This window comes from Podarcis muralis, chromosome 13 (assembly GCF_964188315.1).
Source record: "Podarcis muralis chromosome 13, rPodMur119.hap1.1, whole genome shotgun sequence".
Lineage (NCBI taxonomy): Eukaryota > Metazoa > Chordata > Lepidosauria > Squamata > Lacertidae > Podarcis > Podarcis muralis.
In genome coordinates, this window is record NC_135667.1 from 27,054,632 (window position 1) to 27,072,857 (window position 18,226).

The 18,226-nt window shown below is 44.1% G+C and overlaps 1 protein-coding gene across 3 annotated transcripts in view; it reads right to left on the reverse strand.

Annotated features, from left to right (window-relative positions):
• Positions 1-14,620, reverse strand: part of TRIM28 (tripartite motif containing 28) — a 34,030-nt gene extending 19,410 nt beyond the window's left edge. For 2 of the 3 annotated variants that reach the window (XM_028703414.2, XM_028703413.2), the window contains exon 1: positions 14,038-14,620. In XM_028703414.2, the coding sequence (XP_028559247.2) occupies positions 14,038-14,317 (280 nt within the window). In that variant the 5' untranslated portion in view covers positions 14,318-14,620. The remainder of the gene's footprint in view (positions 1-14,037) is intronic. The other variant, XM_028703416.2, reaches the window with a different exon arrangement.
• Between the last annotated feature and the right edge of the window lie 3,606 nt (positions 14,621-18,226).

Here is an 18,226-nt window from a genome sequence, read left to right on the forward strand (position 1 = left end):
TGAGATTTTATTTCCTTTAAAATATAAAGTGTTATTGAAATTAAATGAATAATAATATATAATAAAAGGTAAAGGTAAAGGGACCCCTGACCATTAGGTCCAGTCATGGACGGCTCTGGGGTTGCGGCGCTCATTTCGCTTTACTGGCCGAGGGAGCCGACGTTTGTCCGCAGACAGCTTCCAGATGATGTGGCCAGCATGACTAAGCTGCTTCTGGCAAACCAGAATAAGCACACAGAAACGCCGTTTACCTTCCCGCCAGAGCGGTACCTATTTATCTACTTGTACTTTGACGTGCTTTCAAACCGCTAGATTGGCAGGAGCTGGGAACGAGCAACGGGAGCTCACCCCGTCGCAGGGATTTGAACTACCGACTTTCTGATCAGCAAGCCCTAGGCTCTGTGGTTTAGACCCCAGTGCCACCCACATCCCATTAATACATAATATATTTCACCAAAAAAAAAAAAAATGTGCCTAGGCATTCTGTGGTGGCAACTGTACCCAAGCTTTAAAGTGTCATTTTGTGATTAGCTGAGTTTCTAACACTTGAGTGTCGCCCACCAAGAGGAAACAAAAGGAAGCCTCATTTATCACTTTTATTGCTGCAAACCAAAAGATCAGCAGCAGGCGCATTTGTGCAATCACCATATGAACAGGGGAGGAAGCATTCATGAGGCTACAGAGCAAGGTGAGGAAACGTGGAGGGGAAAGGGGGAGAAAAACTAAAGGCAAAGCTTCTGAGATGGAGAAGGGCACCAATCCCTAGTAGAGATGGACCAAAAGCAGCCCTAAATGTGCTATGTTGGAAATGACCCTAGCCACCATGGCAATACAAAACTTATGAAGGTATAATCCGGGAGTGCCTTTGGGTAGTAAATCTCACAGCACAATCCTGCCTATGCTTACTCAAAAGTAGGCCTCTCTGCACTGGCCTGTTTTGTGATCCACACAGAGATGCTCCCAGGACTACAGCCTAAAGTGGAAAAGGTCAGGCTCCTTCGCTACCATCACAAGGCCTACCGATTACCACTGTTAAACGTCTGTTTTAATTTAGTGCTCCAACCCATCCTGAATCTTCAGGATTAAATACATAATTTATAGCATTTTATAACCCACTCTTCAGCCAGAGTGGGTTTCCAGAGTGATTGACAAACAAAACAACAAGGCAACAGTCCCTGCCCTCAGACTTACAATCTCAGAAAAAGAACACAAAGCGTGGGGGGGGGGGTGTTTACAGTTGTATCTTGGAAGTTGAACGGAATCCGTTCTGAAAGTCTGTTTGACCTCCAAAACCAAAGCACGGCTTCTGAAGGCGTGGAAGCTCCATTGGACGTTCGGTTTCCAAAAATAGTTCACCAACTGGAACACTCACTTCCAGGTTTGCAACGTTCGGGAGCCAAAACGTTCGCGAACTAAGTTGTTCAAAGACCAAGGTACAACTGTATTGGGAAGGGAAGAGGATAAGCAAGGCCAGGCTACAAATTCTTAAATGTTTACAAGGTTCTTTTAACAACCAGCTTTGATGAAAACATGCTGTTCAAAGCTTTAAAAACAAGGCTTTAGATCTAACCTTTCTAAAAGTAGCTGTAACACAGCCTTGAGACTGAATTTACAGGATTGTATCTAAAACCCACTCAGCCCAGACCTAAGCTTGCTATTTCTATTCATCTCAATAAGCTTCCTCAGAGCACGACTTATACTGGATACAGTGGGCCATCTGGGGCCTAGCTGGAATCTGCTGGCTGGTCACCTCCCATCACAGCAGCCAGGGCCACAAAGGCCCAGATGATGCCATTGCCCACCAGGGTAGACTGTCCTCCTGGTCTTCCTAACAGGGTAGTCGGGTTCAAAAGCCTCAAGGGGACAAATGATGGTACATGGAAGCTGATGGATATTGTAAGCAGAGATGGATCTTTCCATTTCAATTATTTTTAAAAAAATGCAAGTCTGTACTCTCAATGAATTTTGTTTCACCGTTATTTCTAAAGGCTAGACTACAAGACCAAAAAACAGTGCTTTGAAACAATGGCCCTGGGCCAAGCATGACATCATTCTTCTACTGAGATAACAAGAAGGCTGTATTTACATTGAGCTTCAATTCTGCTTTCCGAATATGTGGAACACAGGAAGTATTCCTGAGCTGAGTGAATCTTACACATTTATTTTATATTCTTAGAAGTCGGCAATAGGAAAGTTAGTTCAGGCTCTTAAGCGGTAAGGACTAATTTACTGAAATGTAGACAAAGCAGCCCTCTATTTTAGCTTGAGGGCAAGCCCAAAAAACAGAGAGAAAAGAGCAGAAAATGCACAAAGGGACAACAGCAGGACTATAATTCTGTGTGGTGCTACCATGTGTTCAAACAGCACGTAAGTCAATTAGCTAGTGCAGGACAAAAAAAATATTTTATTCAAATGGTATGTGCAACACCACCACAACCACCCCACAAAAAATAAGCTATTTAAGAAGACATGTGCTAAAATACAATTTTAGCCCACCAATGGTAGATTACCCCCTTTCCCCTGTTTTGTATACAAAGCCCTGCCAAATAATAAAGTTGGTACTTCTGTTTTGCTATGGCTGGTTATAACCATCCATATACCACAAATTGAAAAAGAACCAAATAAATTCTCAAAAGCACAAGTTGTTCACACATTTATAAAGACACAGGGTTTTGTCAAATTGCCCTCTCTAATTGAGTAGAAGGGGTTTGGTTTGGTTTTTACTTTTGCTAGAAGGAAACACCTCTTCTAGGCTGCTTTTCAACTTAACTGGCTCTGTGTTTTGCTAGTGAAGACCATTCCCAAGTCTTTTGTGCACATCATTTACTCCAGCTGAATGGGAGCCCTGGCTAAAGATATCCTCATCTTCAGCTAAATCCCCCATCTTGTCTTCATTTGCTTTACAAAGCAAGGCGTCAGCAATCCTTAATGGAAAGCCCTTATCTCCTTTCTCTCCACTTCTCAGGAAACTCATGGCGTTGAGGTGGGAGTCATCAATCTTCACACACTTAAAGGAACACAAACTTGCCCTTAAGCTACAGGGAGAAAGAATGGCTGGGTGATAAGGAAACTCCCCCACATGAAAACCTTGGCATTTCCTCTAGGAACAGAGAAAGCTCAGGGAACAAAGGCGCATACACAAGAGTCTTGTTTCATTTTTGAAGAGAGTTCTGCATAACTTGTTAACCAACAAGATGTTGCAGAACTACACCATCATCTCTGGACCACCACCTCTAAATGTTCTCCTAATGCTAACTGGAACCAACGGACAACTGCAACTCACAGTAAACCTCGGCAAATAGTCAGGGATGGAGTTGTAGCCATATAACATCTGGAAGGCCCCAGGTTCCGCACTCCTTTCCTAAAAGCATTTTCCTTGGGGGATAGCTGTGCCATATTGTTGCAGCAAAATGAAAGAACCACCTTTTGGCAGCTTAAAGATTAATGAACCAATAGTGGCACAAGCATTCATGGATTACAGTCCATTTCACCATGTGCCCGAAACATCCTGCTTTATACATACAATTTGAAAGAGTGTTTTATGAATTTCTGCATTTAATGCCCCTCTAAACTCACCAGTTACAATTCCACTCCAAACCATATGTATATACCAGAAACTATGGATAACGCTCCATGTGTCTGATGAAGTCTACTGAAATACATGAAAACTTAATGTTATAATAAACTATTCTTAAGGCATAAAGTGTCACAAGAACTTTGTTGATCTTAAAGCACTTAAGATATTAAAATATTTTACAAATATTTCCATTTCTCCAGTATGAAGCGTAAATAGAAAGTTAAATGTTGACTTGGTGATCTTGTGCAGTCCTGAACACTTAGGGTACTTTTACTACAAACCCCAAAACCATGTTCTACTGCGCCTGAAACACGCAGAATGAGGCAGAAGAGAAACTGTATCACTTCAGGTTGTAGGTGAGGGATACTGCTTTTGAATGTTGCCTTGTGCAAAACAAAACAAAACACCAAAAGCCTGCAAATATAAAAATTAAGACTCAAATTTCTAGCCTAGCCTTCCCCCTCATGCACTTGTTTCCTGTTTTCATGGAACTATCACACTAGGGAACGTTCAGAAATGTTTACAAACTGCAGCTGACCAGTACTTTACAAAATGTCACAAAACTACAGAATGCTAGAGTTGTCTGGAACTCTTCATTTGGCAAGATATTACACAAAGCAGGAGCTGGGAAGAAACAAGTGAAATATATACACTCTTGTGTGAATTAATTGAAACAAACAACGAATGTAGTAGGATTTCCATCCGGGGAATTCCCTGGCCAATCAAGCACCTGTATTTGCTGCTCTGCCGTGAATTTCTTCACCACTTTCGATGTGTGACAGGAGGCTAGGTCCAATGTGGCAATCATGAAGCTTCTTCTCTCCCTGTGAGCTTCGAACATGCGGACTTCGCTGACCCTGTACAAAGAAATGGATTTCGCCGGTGAAGAGGACTTTTCTCCACTGGTCTTTTATTCATTCCTTGTACTTTTTTGCCAGTTTATACCACTTTTCTTTCATTTTTTTTGGTTAAAAGCTGCTTATTGACTGGTCTTCTGGCTTTTTGTTCGATCGCAATAAGGCGCCTGCGAACTGTAGAGGAACTGATTTGAATTCCTTTCTCCTTGAATACGTATTCAATGCATCACTCTTCTTGCGGGGATCCTTTTTGCTTTGTCGAAGCAAGTAAGCATCATCTCTAGTTGTTTTCTTCTTACGACCACACTTTCCTTTACGTTTAGGAGGAACCGATCTGGTTTCCTGCTTCAACTTGATGACACGGCTGACAGTTGCTAAACTCACACCAACTACTGAAGCAATCTCTCGATACGTCTTAGCTGTGTGTTCGTGCAGATTTACGATCTTCATACGTTTCCTAGGTGTCACATCCATCTCGAACGGCGGTTGAATCACATCTGGTCAGGTTTCTAAAAGCTGAAATACTGTAGCTGCTGACGTAATGATTGCATCATACACTACAGTGGTCGGACAGAATTCTACAGTCTGATGCAATACAGTAGCTGCTGACGTAATGATTGCATCATTAAAACATAAAAAATGATCAAACTGACTTTTGATGTTTGTTTTGAGTACAGGATTATGAGTAAGATAGAAAACATGTTTTGTTTCAATTAATTTGCACAACGGTGTAAGGTACAAAAATTAAACAGCCTATTGTAGCCATGAGGTCAGCTTGTAGGCTCATTTCCAAGATGAAGATTGCAGGATAAGCAAATCCCTCCCAGGTGTTAAGGGTATCAGGTTACCCACCAAGAATTCTGGGATGAAGAGGCAATGGCTGCTCCTCATTTCTGAGAAATGAAAGCCAAGCTTGTAACCTATCTGTCCTAGATCTTTTTAAAGCTTCACTTAAATTACATTTTTATCCCATCTTACTCCAAGAAGCTCATGCTATTGTACGTGTGTGCCAACCCCTCATTTTATCCTCACAACCACCCTGAGAGGCAGGTTAGGAATAGAGAATATCCATCTCAAGGTCCCTCAATCAACTCCATGGACAGGTAGAGAGATTTGAGCCCAAGTCTTCCCACACCAATGCTGTAACCATCCCACCACATTGGCAGCAATGCAGAAATAACCTTTCTGTAATTATTAGTTGTTCTCTAAGGCTGGGGAAACACACATTTCTGTGGAGACGAAACCATTTAGAACTAAAATCGTAGTATGATATATTTTGGGGGGGGATTAGGAATCTGTTTGCCTGGGGTCACCAAAGGAAAGCCGGATGCAGGCTTTAAATGAAGCTAGACCTTTATTGTGATGAGCGCACATGATGACAGTCTCCCCGACTGCTCATTGTATGTGAAGACAGCATTCTTAAGCATTTCTGTATGTACTACTATTAGCCACTCATATGACTACAACAAGATTACAGCAATCACAACGCACTGAGGCAAACTGAAGCCAATCAGGAATTTTCAAAGTCCTTCACATCCATTCTTATTAACTTTTAATTAATGTCTCATTCATTAACTTAACTCCTCTGCAACAGATTCCATTCTTCTGAGATTAGCAGTCATTTGACCCTGCTGATTACCGTATTTTTCCCTCTATAACACGCAGATTTTTTCTCCTAAAAAGGAAGGGGAAATGTCTGTGCGTGTTATAGAGCGAATGTGTGGTCCCTGGAGCCAAAAAATCAGGCAAAAATCAAACCGCGCTTCACGGAGAAGGGAAACCTGAAAAGAGGAAGCTGTTGCTTTCCTGCATTCTGCCTCAGGGTCTTACTGCCCACCCTCCTCTGTTTCGTTGCTGAAACGGAACAAAGAGCAGGGAAAGCCCCTCCCCTCCAGGCAAGCAGTGTCGTTCTTTCTAATTCCTCTCTGTGCTCCGGTGCTGCTGGGGGAGAGGGAGAGAGAGTGGGGGAGGGAGAGGGAGAGGGGGGAGAGGGAGAGAGAGTGGAGGAGGGAGAGGGAGAGGGGGGGAGGGAGAGAGAGGGGGGGAGAGAGAGAGATGGCTGGCTTGGGGGGAAACTTTTGCCTTTCTTTCCTCCCTCCCTTAAATCCCTCTCCTGCATTCTTAGCCAGCTGCTTCTCTGCACACCCCTCTCATGTCCCTTCTTTGTTTTTCCTTCGCTCCCCACTTAAAATGTGGTTACAAAGCATAGATCAACATGGATCCTCAGGATCTTTGCATTGGGTCACCCCAAATTCACCATCAGATCACATAGCATGTCCATGGCTACAGCCTGCACCAAAAAAATCACGCACCCACTGTTGCCTGGGGCTGCAATGGTGCAAAAACGTGGTTAAAAAGCATGGATCCACATGGATCCTTAGGATCTTTGCATTGGGTCACCCCAAATTCACCATCAGATCACATAGCATGTCCATGGCTACAGCCTGCACCAAAAAAAGCACGCACCCGCTGTTGCCTGGGGCTGCAATGGTGCAAAAATGTGGTTACAAAGCATGGATCCACAGGGATTCTCAGGATCTTTGCATTGGGTCACCCCAAATTCACCATCAGATCACATAGCATGTCCATGGCTACAGCCTGCACCCAAAAAATCACGCACCCACTGTTGCCTGGGGCTGCAATGGTGCAAAAACGTGGTTACAAAGCATGGATCCACAGGAATTCTCAGGATTTTTGCATTCGGTCACCCCAAATTCACCATCAGATCACATGTCTGTGGCCACAGCATGAAGCACAAAAATGATACATCCACTGTTTCATTCAGAATGTTTTTCCCCTTGTTTTCCTCCTCTAAAAATGATGTGCGTGTTATGGTCAGGTGCGTGTTATAGAGCGAAAAATACGGTACTTGCATTCCTCCAGCTCACCTTTCTTGGCCTTGGGTTCCCATCTTAACTACAACTCCCCATCATCCTTGACCACTGGTCCTGCTGGCTAGGAATGGTGGGAGCTGTAGTCCAACAACATCTAGGGACTAGTTCAGAAAATCTACTAGTTCATCAGAATTCTGATTACTACATAGTTACTATCTATAAGCATACTTCTCCTGAAAGTAGTTTGCTAACATTCATGCACATATGCTAAGCTACAAAATGGATTCAAGGCAAGGAAAATTAGGTTTTCTCCTTCAACTAAGCCTGGACCCTATAACAATAAATTGTGGAGGCAGGAGAGAGACCGGGAGAGTGGAAGAGGAAGGTACCTCCTAGTCCAGACTTTTCTTAAGAAACTCTTACCTCCTAGAGCTAGGATGGGAAACTTATGCCTCTCCAAATTTTGTAGGATCTCAATTCCCTTCAGCCCCAAACAGTAGGACCAATGAGAGATGAGTCAAACAACATATGGAGGGTTACAGGTTCTCCGTTCCTGGCCTGGAGGATGAAGAGGCAAGCACCCAGCAGCTGGGCCAAAGGATGGCAAAAAAGGGATTCTGTGACGACATTTTAAAGACCACTCTAACCTTGGTTTTCATATACAGTGGTACCACGGGTTAAGAACTTAATTCGTTCTGGAGGTCTGTTCTTAACCTGAAACTGTTCTTAACCTGAAGCACCACTTTAGCTAATGGGGCCTTCCGCCGCTGCCGCCGCACAATTTCTGTTCTCATCCTGAAGCAAAGTTCTTAACCCAAGGTACTATTTCTGGGTTAGCGGAGTCTGTAACCTGAAGCATCTGTAACCCGAGGCACCACTGCATAGACTCATTTGTTGCAGCTTTAGCTTCAAACTGGGGACAGGGGGAGGCACAAATTGAGTCCCCCCAGTTTGAAAAGCCTATTTTGAACTAGACACCTCTGAATTCAGGTCAATTCAAAATGTAGCTGTTTCTCCAAAGCTGCCTGGCCTTCCCAGCCAATTTCCCCACAAACCTGTTCCAGAGGAATGAGAAACCTACAGGAAGAATGTTAACCAGAAGGGTAAAAATCTTGCTAGTGTGGGAATGATGCTCCCAACTACACTCAGAAGCATCATTTCCCAATGGGGAGCATTAGATTTGGAAGTTCTCTGGCTCCATTTCCCCAAATAACCTAATTTTCCAATAGCTCCCAAAGCAAGCTGAAAGGGTTTCAGTCACAGCTGATTCAAATACAAGCCAAAAAGCATTTAGGTAATGAAGCACACAGCTGTTAACATAAGCATGGTATTTAGGAGCAAACAGTAAAGTTATGCTCCCATACAAGACATCTGAACTATCTGAATCTTGGATAGTTACAAAATTAAGAATTCTCCATCTTTAAAGGGACTACCAATTCTATAGTAAACAGAGGAGTACTAATATACTCTCCTTCCTTAATCAGAAAACAGTGCCACATACAAGTTTTAACAACACACAACGTAAACAGGCCCCTATTTAGAGAAAGCACTGTTATTTACTCTCATAAACAAAGCTGAAAATTGCTGTTCATCTTCTTTTGGATAAGCAGCAGGAAACTGATACCATTCTAGCTTTTGGAGTACCTGTTTTAGTCTCTTGTAGCAAAAAGAAAACTAAGGACTTGTAGTACTTGAAAATTATGCCAAAAGGTTTCAGGGACTAGATGTATGCAATGCTTTCCCAGTTTGCCAGGTTTGTAAACAAATGTGGAGAGAGAAAACATTAGCATAGAGATCACAAATGTATAAAGACCAGAGGTAAGCCAGTTAAAATGCTAACTTTTGCTAACGTTTCCCCACCATTTCCCACCAATTGCAATTCAATAGCTGGTTTCTTTTGGCGGGGGGGGGGGGGGGGTTGGGGGACTATGTGGGAGAGAAGAAAAGAGGTCTAGCTCCCAGACTGCTGCAGAATCTTATCAGAGGGAGTAACTGGTGGTTTCTGCTTTCACAATTCAAGGCCAACTTGGCAAACATTCTACTCAAGAATTAAATTCAGTTCCATCTTCACTGAAGCTGCACTGGTGGCAGAAGGATCATATCAAAGGCAGATCAAACCCTTCCTTTTGTGAATCAGTAAAAGACAGAAATCAATTAACTCCCCCCACACTTCATTTAGATCAGCTGCATTTCAAGTCAAGAAAAAGAAGAGCACTCAAGGTAAAATAATGTTCAATTGCCTAGTTTCCTAGGAGTATCCAGCTGCTGCTTTGAAGGTCTGCCCCCTCCCAAAAAAAGTATATGAGGTATTAAAGCTGTCAGGAAAGGACTCTGGGGCGGAAGGGGGGGTCCCACTCCCAAATGCATCTGAGCTAGCTTACCACATTTTAGAGTGAATGAAGTAATACACTTGACTAATGAGTGAAGGACCCCTTAAGACCATTAAGCCCAGCATCAAAATTACTGCACCGTTGTTTATGGTTTAGGGGGATTTGAATTCTTCCTTTTCTACTCCAAGATGTGCCCTCAAGGAATGCAATCCTAAAGTTGCTTATGTGTATTTGCATGCACAACGGGGAGGGCCACCACTAAGAAAGCTTGTCTGGCTGCCACTGTGCACCAGTGATAGGATGGCAGAATAAAAATGCACCAGAATAATAAATCTTTGTTTGCTGAGAGTTTCTGAGGACAGAAACCTCTAGACGTTTCTTTTCCTTGACCAAAGCGTCCTGAAAGATCTCACCTCTCACTCTGGTTTCTCTTGTTTGCCAGAGGGATCTAAGAAAGAGGCAAAGCAAGTTATCCGAAGTGTTCTGTGAGTAAGAGAAGTCTTTGCATTTTTCCTCCAGAACTATCAGAGGACTTGGAAGAAAGGCTGAGATTTCTCAGAGGGAGGTTTGTTTACTTAAGGGGGGGGTATGCTTCCCTTGCGTAAGCAGACAAGGCTCCAGCCCACTCCCGCGTTCTCACCAGAGGACATCTGGGCAAAGGAATCCTCTCACTCCTGCTCTATTTTGGAGAAGACGAAAAGCACCAGAATAAGATGTACATACTCACATAATAAGGCCGATCAAACTTTGGGTAAACTTTGGATAAACAGAGGGTTACTCTAAGGGCTAGGCAAAATCATAGCTAAAAGCAGTTTGAAATCAAATAAATAGTTTAAACGCCACTTGGCACATACCGTATTTTTTGCTCTATAAGACTCACTTTTTCCCTCCTAAAAAGTAAGGGGAAATATGTGTGCGTCTTATGGAGCGAATGCAGGCTGCGCAGCTATCCCAGAAGCCAGAACAGAAAGAGGGATTGCTGCTTTCACTGAGCAGCGATCCCTCTGGCTTCTGAGACTCAGAATATTTTTTTTCTTGTTTTCCTCCTCCAAAAACTAGGTGCGTCTTGTGGTCTGGTGCGTATTATAGAGCGAAAAATACGGTACTTAAAAGTATGCTTAGGCCAGACCATTAAATAAAGAGCTGACGCAAAAAAATAAGAGGTTTTTAGCATCACAGTCTGACAAATGTCTAAGAAAAAAGAAGAACCAAGGAGAGGGAGAGACATTGTTTTCTTTTCAAAGAAATGAATAGGGCAGAAGTTACCACCACAGGAAGACTTGATTTAAGAAAACTTTCAGAAAAGGCACTCTCATATCTGAACAGATTTATCGGGCAGAGCTTTCAGAAGATGAAGAAAAGACAAAGAACTGAACCCATATGTGAACCTGGATTTGGGCCAAGACACTATCGGAAATCACCTGTCCTAAAAGTTCATTACATATAAAAACCAGTAACTTTGCATATATTGCTTATTCTTTTGTATGTAGTAATCATAACTTAATAAACTTTAACATTATCTTAATTTGCTTGTTCAGCTGGCAGGTGGAACTCCTGTGGAATCAAGAAGCACACATCTTCACAAGCAGTAGGATCCCTGAAGAAAGGTACTGGGGCACATTTTAGGCTTATTTCACCACAAATTCCTACATCATCTTGTCCACATCACAAGGCAACTCAAAGAAACCCTGATCTCTTCCAGAAGTCCCCCTCTTCATGCCAGAAGAAGTGGGAGTAGGTAGGAGTAGAATGCATAGGCTGCCTGATAGACCCAAGCAGCTGAGTGCAAAAGCACTTCGCCTGCAAAAAAGCCCTCCAAAACCGCCATTATGAAGCAGAGGTTCTCCTGTTAATTAGTGTTTAATTGGACTAAAGTACAGGCACATGCTACAAGAAGTGAGATCACAAACTCTGGAACGGAAACAACTGCAAGGACTTTTAAGATTTGAATTTGATATAAAACTTCATTTGGTGCAAAAGACGGTGTGGGGGGAGGGGAGCCTATGGTTTCTTTATTTAAAGTTTTCTTCTCTACATTTATGATTTGGCAACCTTCCTCTGAATGTTTAGTTCAAATTATATTTGTACAAGTGAGGACTGAAGATATGGAATATAACATTAAACTGAACTTTGTGAGTTAATAAAAGGGGGGAAAGCTCTATTTTGCAAAAGGTTTATGATGGAAAATTAGAGCTGGCCCTTCCCCTTTATTATTTAGTGAGTGAACTAAATAACGCTAAGAGGATTTGGAATTTAATGCTCATTTATCTTCAGTTGAAAGGAAGGATGAAAGAAATCTGCGAACTTGCCAAGGAACTGATAAGATTCATTACTGAGTCATCTGCAGTTCGACAGACCACTCTTCTTCCCAGGCTGAGAGGGGAAATGGTGAAAACAGGTTATTTATTGGGACACAGTGATTTTTGCAGCTGTTAAAAGTGGCAAAATGACAAGCAAGGGAGAAATTTCTGGAACAATGGGATATCAGCTTCTCCCAAGGCATGATGGATAACAGCAACAACTGGGGGAAAGAAAAACATATTTGAACAATTGGTATTAATAATTGTATTTATAAATTGGTATTGTTATAATGAGGCTATTGTTGAATTGTACTTTGAAACTAATAAAAGTATTTTTAAAAGAATTTACAGGAAACAAAATAATAATAAACCAAGCAGCTAACCATAAACACTTGGCTATGTTGATGTTACAGAATGAGGCTGGATGGAGGGAAACAAAACATTCCCCATCCCAAGAAGTTCAAGGCCAGAGACAAGCCTTTAAAGAAGCCTTTGCTCCACTAGCCCAAGATGTAGTCCAAAACATCTGGAGGGGACTAGATTGACCAAAGCAGATTTAAAGGTTCCCTAAGTCCAATGCCAGAGAAATTTTTTTTTTATTTTTAAAAATATGCCACTTTTCTGGAACTAGGAGGCCTAAAGCAGCTTATAACATTTTTTTAAAAACCAACAACCATAGCACTGTTGTAAAACAGTGTCCCTCCCAGCCTAATTCAGGCAAATGACCAGGAAGGATACCCCAGTCAGTGGTATGAATAGGTCCAGGAAAACTAACAGCAGGCACCCCTTCTCCTCTCAGGTGACTGAGGCTGTTTCCAATCCAATATCCAGGCCTGAAACTGAAAGGATCAAAATAATCAACTTCATTTAAGACTGCTTGGAACTGAGAAGCCATGACCAATACCTGGACACCTTCATTTAGTGCTAGAGTGAAATGACCTAAATATACTTGGGGTATGCAGATTCTATCAAGAACTAGGAATATAAGCATGGGTCAAGAAAAAGCACATATCTTAGCTTGGCATGTAACTTCGGTTTACTTTCACTAATGTGGAAGAAACAATTATCACATGAATTACGTTCTAGAACAATGACCATACAGTACTGGCTCGACAGTGTTGAGCAGCAAGCTTTTGGAGTGCAAAAAACTCTTCTTAGGGACATCAACAGCAAACATGCTGCCTTTTTGATTAACCCATTTAGAGATGTTTCTGAACCCATTGCAGTGTACTCCTCCTATGCATGCTTTCCCATATGTTCTCTCACCAACTTTGACTGAAGTCTCATATGCTTTCTTTTTTTGGTGGGCGTACCCTATTCAACTCAGGCAATTAAATTCCGCTCCACAGAACGTTCCCCCTTGTAACGAGGCACCTTAAGTACTGTATGCATAAAACAAAAAGTTACGCTTCCAACATCTGTTACAATTCCCTTCCTCTCCCTCCCACAAAACCTTGAGGATAAGGAGGCAGAAATCCCTGTTGGGAATGCTCAACGCAACCAGGGCGGGCCTGGAAAAGGCGGGAATGGCGAGGAGGGGAGATAAGGACCCGTCGCTTCCCCCACCTCAAAAAAAAGGCAGACCAGCAGCTGCACTTCTCGCGATACGCGTCGGTGCCCCCCTCGTCGGAATGCACGTGGCCACGCCTCCCTCGCTGCACCTCCGCCGCCGCCGCCGCCATACACGCATCCTCCTCCTTCTCCACAACGTCCCTTCCTCCACTCCCCCTCGCCTCCTCCTGCTCACGACCCCCACCCCAAAATATGCTCTTGAGCGGGGAACGTGTACAAAACAAGGCATTCCTCTCATGCACCTTTTTCTCCCACGTCTCCTCCATTTTTTACTCCCATTTATACCAGCACGCCTGACCCCCCCCCCGCGCGCGCACTCTCCCAAGGCCACTTCTTGCAATATATATATATATATATAAATCGACCTAGCGAGCACGAGGATAAAACAAGGACGTTCCCTCCCACACCAAAGCCCCCCCCCACCCGATAAAGGGAGAAAGGGGATGGGATAGGAAGCCAACGTCTTTTGCACCCGCCTCCCATTCCGTCGCAAGCTTCCTCAGCCTCGACCCCTGCCAGGAGGGGCTCCTTCTCACCCGCCGCCCGCTTCTTCCCCGCCAGCCTCACCTTGGCCATCCTTGTTGTTGCCGCCGGCTGCTGCAGCGGCGGCGGCGGCGGGCTCGACCTTCATGCACTCCTTGCAGACGGTGTGGAGGCAAGGCAGGAGGCGCGGGTCCCGCTCGGAGCGCAGCCTCTCCCGGCACACGCCGCATTTCTCCAGCAGGTCGATGCCTTCCACGTTGAGCGGGGCGGCGGCGGTGGAAGAGCGCTGCTTGTCCCCAGCGGCGCCGGCGCCGCCTCCGCCAGCAGCTTCCGCAGGGGCAGGGGCCGTCGCAGGAGCAGACATTGCACCGAGAGGAGGAGCAGCAGGAGAAGCAGCAGCAGCCGCACACACGCGCCCGCGCGCGAAGAAGCTGGGCCTCGTGGGAGGCTGGCGGGGGGGGGGAGCGCGGCGCTGGCGGCCTCGAGAGGGAGACGCTCCGCCACCCGCTGGGGGCCTGCCTGTTCCCCGCACGCGCTGCGAGAGAGAGAGAAAGACAAGGGGAGCGGCGCGCGCAGCGAGCACAGAGAGACAGACAAGAGGCCTGGCTCCGTTACAGCTCGCTCTTGCCTTCGCTCTCTCTCTCTCCCTCCTTCCTCCTCCTCCTGAAGCTCCGCCCACTCGGCCAAGTGAACGACGGGTAGTTTTCAGGAGTTGGGGGGGGGGAGGGAAGGCAGGGATAGAAGCCCCGTTACGCGCGCCTTCCAGGCTTCTTTTTTTTTTTTCAGGAGGCGGAGCTAGGCATCTTCCAAGGCCAATAGGAATCTTTGATCGATGCTCAAAATCGGCCAACTGGTAAACTGCCCTCCCTCTTCCCGCCTCCTCCTCCTCCTCCTCCAAGAAACAAGGAGGGAATAAATAGCCGTCCAATCAAAATCCGGTACGCTTCACAATTGTCCACCCCGCGCACCTCAGCTTCACCGATCTGTTTTATTGGAGCGAATAAATCAAGGCTTGGAATGCTGTCGGCTCAGGCCCCGCCCTCTCCCTGAGCGAAGGGAGATTTAAGAGGCTGAAACCATGGCAACCGTGAAGTCTCTGGAGCTGGTCGGGAGAGGCGGGGATGGGCTTTGGAGTGACATGGGAAGAGCCAGTTGCGAAGAAGCAAAGTCTGGGAGCAGCCAGTCCTTTTTGTTCCGCCTCCCCGCCCCTTTGCTTAGCCGAATCCCTTTCATCCTCCATGTTGAAGCCCGAACAGAGGCTCCCCTTTAAAGCATTAAATGGCTGAAGCGAAGCAAGCAGGTCAGGGTAATTCTGGAGTAGCTGCTTCGGAGTGACACTGAAGTGACACCGACAACCCCTTCGCAGCCCAATGAACTGGATAATTTATTTTTCAAAGATAATGGGGAGTAACTCCGGATTCACAAATGTCTCCTAAGCACTAGCCAGTCCCTGCCACCACTAACGGCTGGCAAGTATTGCTACACACATCTCGCCCTAATACTGTACGATTGAAGCCAGTAACATGTTTTTCTTAAAAAAAAAACAAATCTTGCAGCACCTTAAAACCTAGCATGGGCGTGGCCAGGATGGGGGGGAAGAACCTCAGTTAGCTCTGTATTTTTATTGCTTATGGGGGCAGCTACCCCTCCCTTCCCCCTTCCCATGAAGCCTAGTAAATATATTGTGGTAGGTAATGGCATAAGCCTTCAAGACTAGAACTCACTTTATTAGATATATGAAATGAAGATAACACTTTGTGTGTCTCATGATGGGGACTCTGGTGACTGGAAGCTTGGTCACAATATTATTTTTTTGTAGTTTTCCATCTCAGCTATTGCTTATGAAGGCTAGGCCAACATTAATTTGAGCCACCTAGCTTCCACGTTAAGGTGGTCACTTATCTAACACCAAAAACATGCAAATGCACTGGCAGAAAAAAAGAGATTTGCATAAAATTTGCTTATGCTGATTTATATGTATAGATGGGGGGGAACTGGGGGGGGGGGGGGAGACCATAGTGGCAGACTCGGAGCAAGTGACCTATGTGCCTGCTTTGTTGGCTGCCCAGGTGCTAAATTCTGATGGGCAACTTCAAGCTCTTTACTGTCCTTAATGGGTTTTGTAATCTTTAAACTAGGTTTGGACCAGATAGCCATTCAAATAAAGGACACATTCCAATATATTATTCTATCTTTTTATCTTTTATTTGTTTTTGTTAAGAGTACCTAACCTGTTTAATACATTTACAGTATATCCTGCTTTTCCTCCAGGAAGAGTACATGGTTTTCCATGCGTCCGTTTTATGATCACAGCCACTCTGTTGTGGCTAGGGCAAACCAGTCACATGGGCGGGGTACAAATAATGAAATTATTATTATTATTGTAAAGTATGCAAAACTAACAGATAATGACTGGCCCCAAGTAACCCCAATAATGGGGGGCTTTGAATCTGAGTCTCTCGTTGCTACTTTGTAACTAGTCTGGTGACTCCAATATTCCTTCAAATACAATACCATCCTCACATGATGACCCTATTCCAGGTTCCAGTATCAGACACACACCATGAGAGTCCCAGCAATTTTCCTACAGTTATTCATCTTTTTCCCACACAGATTCGTCAAAATCCAAGCTTGAGCCTCTCTCTGAAATAATTTAGCAGCTATCTGTTTTGAGGGGCATGTATAAACCTGAAGAGGATCACAGCATTTGTGTTTAACTGATTCAGACATCATAAAATACAACTACCGCTGCATTTCATTTCCCAATCACTCTTCCCAAGTAATTACTCAGTAAGGCTGCAACCCTATGCCCATTTACATAGGAATTAGCCTCAATGAACTAAAGGGGACTTACTCCTGAGTAGACATGCCTTGGATTCTGCTGCCAAAATTTTGAAAACATACAATGGAGTCTGAAGTGGACCCCCCCCCCCCACAATGACTCTCAAGTACATACTTTCTTACACATTCATTCACAGCCCAGTGCTTTAGTGGCTCCATTGATCTCTCATCAGTGAATAACAATGAAGGATTTCCCAAGTTTTATTTATTACATTTATTCCCTGAACTATCCTACTTAACTTTACATTTTTTTGGATAGCCTTTAGAAGAATCCTGCATTGACTTTCCAGGCAAGACATAATAGGTCATTTAGATGCTAATACACTGAAACAGAGCAATCAGGAACAACTGATTATTAGCTTGTGCTTTTCTCTTTTCCATAGAAACACTGTCACCCTGCCTTTTCACTTGATTGTTAAAACTCTTTGAAAATACATTTCTACATCTTCCTGGTGACTTGCATGGTGTGGGAAAATTGGAGAAAGGTTTTTCTGTCTTCTAATACTAGATTAGAACCTGGGTCATACAATGAATGTTTGATGATTCAGGACAGGTAAAAGGAAGTAATTCTTTGCACAGTACATAGTTAAGCTGTGGAATTTGCTCCCGCAAGAGGTAGTAATGGTTGTTGTTGTTGTTGTTGTTGTTGTTTAGTCGTGTCTGACTCTTCGTGACCCCATGGACCAGAGCACGCCAGGCACTTCTGTCCTCCACTGCCTCCCGCAGTTTGATCAAACTCATGCTGGTAGCTTGTAGTAATGGTAGAGAACTTTAATGGCTTTAAAATTCATATAATGCTATCAATTGCTATTAGTCAGGATGGCTGTGTACCATGTCCACTGTTGAAGGCAGTATGTCTCTGAATACCAGCTGTGAGATAGAGCTGGACTTGATAGAGCTTTGGTCTGATCCAGCAGGGCTTTTTATCTCATTTTCTGCCTTCTTTCCCCTCTACCAAGTATTTTGCCAAGTTAGTTCATCTGTCTGTCTGTTCTCTATGCATTCATACACCTATTGATATATCACCCACCCAACTTGGCACAATGGTTCTCAAGATGGAGGAGTTAGTTTCTGCCTACTTTTAGAAGCTAGGTGCCATTCTGAATCAGAATAATGGACCAAATCATTCCAAACTGCATCAATTTGGGCACTTCTGAAGATATTGTCACCCAATTTGCTGTGACAGTTCCCAAGATTGAGGAGTGGGATTTGGTTTATGAAAGACCAAACAGTTACAAACACTACTGATTTGGACACTGTTGAAGATATCATTGCTCAATTTGTTGTGATGGTTCCCAGGATGGAGATGGAGATGGGTTTTGGTCTGTGTTTGGAAATTGCCATGCCCCTTTTGAATCAAGATGGCAGACAAAACTATTCCAAACTGCACCTCTGAAGATATCACCACCCCCCCAAGTTGGCATAATGGTTC